General features: G+C 54.6%; 1 protein-coding gene across 1 annotated transcript; it reads left to right on the top strand.

Annotated features, from left to right (window-relative positions):
* Nucleotides 1-1,719: 1,719 nt before the first annotated feature.
* Nucleotides 1,720-2,133, top strand: PIRT (phosphoinositide interacting regulator of transient receptor potential channels; the record flags this gene model as incomplete). The annotated part of the gene is made up of 1 exon (XM_079725654.1): nucleotides 1,720-2,133. One exon carries the CDS (start codon nucleotides 1,720-1,722, stop codon nucleotides 2,131-2,133), a length of 414 nt encoding a protein of 137 aa, XP_079581780.1.
* Nucleotides 2,134-7,520: the final 5,387 nt, after the last annotated feature.

Consider the following 7,520-nt stretch of genomic DNA (forward strand, 5'->3'; position numbering starts at 1 on the left):
AGTGGAAGGACCCTCAGGGACCATCCTGACCAGCTCGGTCTAGTACAATGAGCTTTGAGTCCAAAGACCTTGGCCTGGATCCCAACACAGCCACCTATGAAGCTGGGGGGAGGCTTGGGCCATGATCCTAAACCTCACTGGGCCTCAGCCTCTGCCCTCCTAAGAGGGGAATAAACGAGCGACCTCCTGGCAGGGCCAAAGAGCATGCGCTAGGTGCGGCCAGCAAGGCGCAGTTGGCTGCACCTCTCACTCAGCATCCGGGAAGCCATCCTCCCTGCATCTGCCGTGGCTGCCTCGCACCCCAGTGGCAGCTCTCCCGGGAGCTGGTCCTTCCCCAGCCAGCCGGGTGATCCTCGGGCACAGCTGAGACTCGTGCCTTTCCATTAATACTCCTCCAACACAACACCCCGAACATCTGAAGGCAGCAGGCGCTTCTGCCCTGGGATTTGCTGCCAAGTGGAGGAAAGGGCCACCTGGAGAGACCATCCTACCAAAGACGTCAAAACCCCACAGGAGAAACCAGGTTGCAGTAACCAACGCCAGCTCCCCGGCTAGGATTTCACCACACGCCTCGTAAGCCCTCCTCTCCCCACTGAGCCCGCAGGGGAAAAGGAGAGATCACTTTTAAAGTGATGACGTCACTTCCGCAAATACTCCTCGGGATCCACAGGGCAGCAGCGGGACACCTGTGAGCCCGTACTTATAAAATCCCGTCGTCGTATTTTCCAAAGTCTTCGGAAGCAGAGATCCCAATATCCTCTCTCTAGAGGAGCACACATGAATGTGAATATCCACATTCTGAAGGCGTGGTGATTCTACAATTCCTATTCCCCCTGGGATGCAGGGAAGGGGTTTTGTTCGGCAAAGTGGGAGCACTGGCCCAGTGGTCCAGGCCTGAGCTGCTGTGAGGGGTGAGGTGGGGGGGGGGAGTTGAGGAAATTACTTGGAACTGAGCACTGCAGGAAGTGTGGAAGGAGAGTGCCTTCACTACAGGACCGTTCCACATTTAGAGGTGTCTTGATAGAGGGGAAGTTCCAGAGTGCTGGGCTTGGGAGCCACCAGCTTCACACACCATCTCCTTTACCCTGATACCCTGGTTTCCGAATGCAACCCCTCCCACCTCTCACCCCGTCTGGGGTGGGGAGGTGGAACCCACTGTGACTGGGATTGAGTAGCCCACCTTCCCAGGAAACTTGCTAATGTGGAAAGAAATCCCTCCCATCCCGCTCCCAAAGAGGGATAGTAGTAAATGCTGTTTGAGTGGGGCCTGAGGTGGCCAGACTGGAAAGAAGAGGAAGAACCTGGGGCCCCAGGAGGAGGGACTGGAGGGGAAGCCAAGGACCAAGGCCGTAACTCCCTCAAGGTCACACAGCAAGAAAGCGGCTGGGTCTGAAAATAAGATGCCATTTCATAAATTGTAGCTTTTGCCTGTTTGCTTAAAGGCCACCACTGTTCCCTGATTTAAATAATAAGGGTGGTTGATTAGAGTGATATAATATTTATCTCTCACAAGGAAAAAAAATACCACCTTGAGTGGCTTCTTATTTATGTGGATCTCATCTGCTTTTCTTTTAGCTTCAGCACAAAAACCCTGTACTGCCCTCCACTAAGAGCCAGGCTGGAGACAGATGCTGAGAACAGGAAGGCTGTGAGAGGATTCCTTTGGCCTCGTCCTTGCTTCTAACTGTTGCTGGTACCAGGTGCCCAGTCCCAGGAGCCATGACCATGGAGGCTCTCCCCAAGGCCCTGGAGGTCAATGAGAAGTCTCCAGAATCCAAGGACCTGCTGCCCAGCCAGACCGCCAGCTCCCTGTGCATCAGCTCCAGAAGCGAGTCTGTCTGGACCACCACTCCCCGGAGTAACTGGGAAATCTACCGCAAGCCCATCGTCATCATGTCCGTGGGTGGTGCCATCCTCCTCTTCGGTGTGGTCATCACCTGCTTGGCCTACACCCTGAACTTGGGTGACAAGAGCCTCAAGGTCCTTAAGATGATAGGGCCTGCCTTCCTGTCTCTGGGACTCATGATGCTGGTATGTGGGCTGGTGTGGGTGCCCATCATCAAAAAGAAACAGAAGCAGAGGCAGAAGTCAGTTTTCTTCCAGAGCCTCAAGTCCTTCTTCCTGAATCGCTGATGACAGTCTCGCCCTCTGTCCTCCCCACCACCCTGCCACCTCGACCAGGAGAAGATGTGATGACCAACATCCAACATCCCCGGCCCCTTGAGAGGTGGAGTCTTCCATAAAACTGATGCAGGCAAACCCTCTTCTGGGCCCCGTGGGAAAGAGCGAGCTCGGGGCTGCGCCCTCCGTGCAGCTGGGAGGTACCGCTGGATGATCTCATTTAGTCTCTCTGTTATCACTGATGTTCCCTCAGATCCTGGCCGCAGCCATCACCTTTCATGGCTCTCATCCCAGCCTGTGCATCCAGGTGTCACTCGTCTAACGCTCTCTGCCAAGTGCTGCGCATGTTGGGAAATTCCTTGAGGTGGGCTATGCCCCGAGAAGAACCTCCTGTTTACATATCTGAGTGCCTGAACTGGATTCTGCATTTGCTTCCTTCTAGAACCCAAACTGACCAACGGAGGTCCTTCGCAGAGGGAAGGGAAGTTCTGACCACTGGGTCTGCCCGCACCAGCTCTCTCTGTGAGCAAGATGCTGGCTTGCATTTCAAGAGATCGGACAAGTCACAAGTATCAAACATTCCAAAGAGCGAGCAGTGAAAGGTGGCCGGGGAAAGACTTTCCAGGAAGGCACATTTCCCCTAGAAATGGCCCTGGGAGTCAGCCAGTAAAGAAATTTAACCCTTAGTTGCATAGAATTTACACCAGGGGCAGCGGGGTGCGCTAGTGGGTGTCACAGACTCCCCTGACCTTCTAACTTCTTCTCCGTGACTACTCTTCCCTCTGAACTTGACACTTAGCCAAGGACAAGCGTGTGTTGCCCTAACTCTCTCTTTCCCCCACCCCTGCCTCTACCGCATGACTCTAGAACAGCCAGGTGGAGAGCGGCTGCAGAGGGATGCTGTAAGATTTTTCTCTCTTTCTCCCCCATCGAGAATCAAAACCAAGAAGCTTGAATTCCACATCTGAGTGTCTGTAGGTTTCCAGCGATGGAATTTTCTTTAGAAAATCCCAACTTCTGCTCTCCCTGCCCCCACTCACCAACATGCGTTTAAACCTTCAGTGAGGGCCCTGCTCTGGGCCAGGCCCCGGGGCGAGAGCAAGACAGATGGTCCCTGGGCTCATCTTCTTTATAAAGTGAGAGACAGCCAGGGCACCAGCCCGGGATGAGTACTTTCTGGGGAAACGAGGATGGGGGCAGGAACGGGGAGGGGACATCTGCCCCAGCCTTGGGAGAGGCTAGAGGGCGTGCTGGAGGCTGTGCCATCCACATAGAACCAAAGAGAAGAGGAGAGCTGGCGAAGAGGGGAAAGGAAAGCACTCTAGGCGGGAATGGTGTGTGCAGAGCTGGGGCGGGAGGGGAGCGAGAGGGGATACAGTTAGGAAACAGCCTAGCAAGCTCCCTAACCTCCAGAATGGTCACCTGAGCCCCTCTCTCGGCCTGCCTCCCCCTGCTTCCCCAAGTGCCTTAGTGCGGCGGGGCTCATCGAGGGGCCTCCTGGGTCTGTGGCAAAGACTACAGACCTCCTGGGTCTGTGGGAGTTTCCAGGGGCCTACCAAGCAGAGAGCACCCGTATGGTTGAGTGCTCCCCAAATCTGGGGTTTCCTGCGGCATCCGGAGGCCCTTAGGTGACAGAGCAGGAGGGTACCTGCAAGAAAGCCACGCTGCCCTAGGTCTGAGGCCCAGCGGAGAGCATCTGATAACAAGGGGAAGGTTTCCTTGGCCTTCAGCCCCTGAGCCCGTCCCATCACTTGTCACCATGACAACCTTTCTCTCTTTCCTTCCTTCTCCCCCCGCCCCCCCCCCACCGTCTCTCTTTCTCTCTCTCTCTCCAACAGGCCTCCAGGTATCTCCATCCTTCATGGTGGTTCCATATGCAAAGTCAGAACCCCACCTTGTTCCCTCTGCATCATGGGAAACTCCATGGAGGCAGGTACCCTTGACATGGGGACACCCCCTGCCCCACCCACCTAAGGAGCCAGAGTTCGGGGAGCTTCACCCAGAATGACTGTGTCTCTCATTCAGACAGCGTGGCCAGGTCCTCTAGCCCACCTGTCCCCTGCACACAGGCAATCAGGACCAATCATGGGGGACGCTGCAAGTACTGTGTCACTAATTGTGGTCCCAGTGCCTCAAGTGACCGGGCTTACAGAGGGTTTCCGTTTCTCCGACGTGAACGCAGATTCCATATCAGCCCTAAAATGTCACTCTCACATTCCTCGATGCTTTCTTACATGGGAGCGAACGGGGAGGACGCCCAGCTGGCTCACTGGGAATCCACACTTCCAGGGTGTCATTTCCTCTCCCCACAAGCTTATCGAGTAGGCGCAGCTTGGGGAGGAGGGCCCAGGCTGATGCTGTACCCCGCGTGCCCTGGCGGAGGGCAGTTTGGGGACGACACGGCTCTAGAAAGTGTCCCAGGCCTGGACTCACCTTGGAGTCTCCAGCGATCGGGCCCACATTCCCTGCTCCTCACCTAGGGCTCAGCAAGAAAAATGAGGACAAAGCCCCAAAGCATCGTTCACCCCCACTGGGATCCCTCATGTGAATGCGGACCAAGGAACAGGCCAGGGTCACACTGAGGGGCTTTTGCCAAAGACCATCGCCACACAGAAGCCTGAGGAATGTCTGTGCCCAGATCAGACGCCACGTTTCTGGAAAACAGCATCGCCACCACGACTCCTCCCATGCCGTGGATGGGAGGTCAGGACCAGCATCCGTGCGTTCGGCTACTGGATTGTACTATCCCACCCCTGGCTGTTCTGTTTGGAAGGGTTCCATTTAATCTGAGTACTAAAAGAATTGTTGGGATGTTGAATTGTATCCTGTCTGACAGTGTCTGCTGTGTTTTCAGTCTGTTCCATCAGGAATTCCAGGCTCTACCACTGATTCATTCCTCTAAAATGCCTCCCAGCCCCGGCCCCGTCACCACGCACCCTTCCTCGAAACGTGCTGTCTGGGAGAAAGGGTTTCCCAGACATGTGCGGGTTGCATGCCTGGTCCTTCAGGTGCCTCACAGGAGCTGATGGCCCCACTCTGAGATGCTGACGGGGCAGACAGAGCAGGAGATCCTGACCCTTTCCCTCCCTACAAGCCCAGCACTGGGAGACGGAAAAAGAACCTTCCTGGATGAATCAGTGGTCCAGGGTGAGGCAGGCAGGTACCCCAGGGTCAGCCTGCCAATGTGCCCAGGAACCCAAGAGAACAAGCCCCAGAAGGGGTGGCAGTCCAGCCCCCAGGACCTCCATGGCCTCCCCCTTCCTTCTAAGCCCTTCTTCCTTCCCCTGGCCCAGCCTCTTCTGCTCCTCTAGGTCTGTAATCCCGACCCTCTCCTACTCGGCTCCCACCAGACTCCCCGTGTCCTTGACTTTCTGCTTGCTCTATCCTCAGAGAAAAAGAAAGCATCGCTCTGGATCTGGACAAGCCAGCTGCATGTCAGTCCTCCTCAGATTCCTGCAGCATTGCAGAGTCACGATGCCCCGTTTCCTCCTGTCCCCCACACCCATCACTTCGTCACCATCTCCAGCCCTTAGAGATCAGAGGTCCCTGGAAAACTAAAACTCAGAGCCCCAAATGTGTCTGATACTAAATGGTGCAAGGGAATCGCCTGGGCACATGCCCGGTGAAGCTTCTGGGCAACACCAACGTGATGCCTTAACTCACTCAATCCTTTCCAAAAGCCTGCTGGAGTCACTGTTGTTATCATCCTCCCCATTTTACAGATGAGATAAGTGAGACACGGGGACACTGGGCTAGGACATCAAGCCACGATGAAAATCCAGGTGAGCTGGCTCCAGGGGCCACACACATGACCCCCACCCGATTCACTCTTCGAAGGTGCTGAGGGGCAGCAGAAGGCACCAGGGTCGCCGTGCTGGGCTCCGGGCTGCAAGGCGGGGACAGCAGGAGTGGAGCTTGGGTCAGTAGACAGGCCAGGGGTGGGAGCACAAAATAAGTACAGACCCAGAATGCCAGTCGGGAAAGCGGCCAGGAGCCAGGAAGGAAGGCAGGAAAGAAGCTGGCATTCTGAGCGCCTCCTAGGTGCCTGGCGTTCGCATAGTGAGCGTTCAGAGACAGCAGTAGGGGTCTCCCCCGGCACAGGGTAGCTTTGTCGGAGCAGGTGGCCTTGGTAGAGTGAGCCTTCATCCCACAGGCCAGGCTCCTCTGCTGACCAGCAGGAGGATTTGGAACCAGCTGCCACTGGACTGAACTGACCTTGAGAATGAAGCCTAGCCAAGGATAGCGAAGCAGAAAGTCAAAAGATCCTACAACACTGATGACAGCCGGGGAGCTACCGGCCTGCCCCGCACCATCTCTTACAGGACATACAAATAACATCTTATTAAGTCACTATTTTTTAGGCCTGCTACTTGCAGCCAAATAAAATTCTTATCTACACAAGTGACAAGTCTGGGGAAAGAGTTCTTTTCTTCTTCTAAGCCCGAACACTATTTGATGAGATCAGAACTAATATATTTAGAACAAAGACTATCATAAATAAGTTCCACATCAGTGCAGTGTATTTGTCCTCCAAATCCTTTCAAAGATATCTCTACAGAGAGAAAAGGGAGGGGTAAAGCAAGAGCGGAATGACCACGATGATGCCAGACAGGGACCTCCCTCAGACTGGTCATCGGGGTGGTGGGTGGAAAAAGAGTGGCGTTCATACAGGGCACCCGTCAGGCTCTGTGACCTGTCAGGCTGTCCCACCTACTCTAACAGCTGAGGCAGGGGTGGGTGGGAGACGCAGCAAAGGACTGATTCTATAAAACTAGAACTGCTCACGGGAGGAGAACCTAGACACTCACTTCTCTTTCTCCCAGGTTTTAATCTCCTCATTTGTCAAAATTAAAGTAACCAAAATTCACAAACAGAGGATTCTGTATTGGTTGAGAGCACAGACTCTAGAAACAGTCCACCTGGGCTCACATCCCATCTGGTCTTCCCAGGTCTTCGACCCTAGACAACTTATTTCCTTTCTGTGTACCTCCATCTTTGTGCGTGTGTGCATGTATGTGTGTGTGTGTCCTAATTTTTTTTTTTTTTTTTTGTGGTATTCGGGCCTCTCACTGCTGTGGCCCCTCCCATTGCGGAGCACGGGCTCCGGACGTGCAGGCTCAGCAGCCATGGCTCACGGGCCCAGCCGCTCCGCAGCATGTGGGATCTTCCCGGACCGGGGCACAAACCCGGGTCCCCTGCATCGGCAGGCGGACTCTCAACCACTGCGCCACCAGGGAAGCCCGTCCTAATTTTTTTATTCAGGTAACACTGATTTATAACATTATATTTCTATCTCTGCATACACTACAGTGTGCTTAACACCCCAAATTTAAGTTTCCGTCCATCACCATACAGTTGACCCCCTTTACCCGTTTTTCTCTCCCACACGCCCCTTTCCC

Source organism: Hyperoodon ampullatus, assembly GCF_949752795.1.
Source record: "Hyperoodon ampullatus genome assembly, chromosome: 19".
In the NCBI taxonomy this organism is placed as follows: Eukaryota; Metazoa; Chordata; class Mammalia; order Artiodactyla; family Ziphiidae; genus Hyperoodon; species Hyperoodon ampullatus.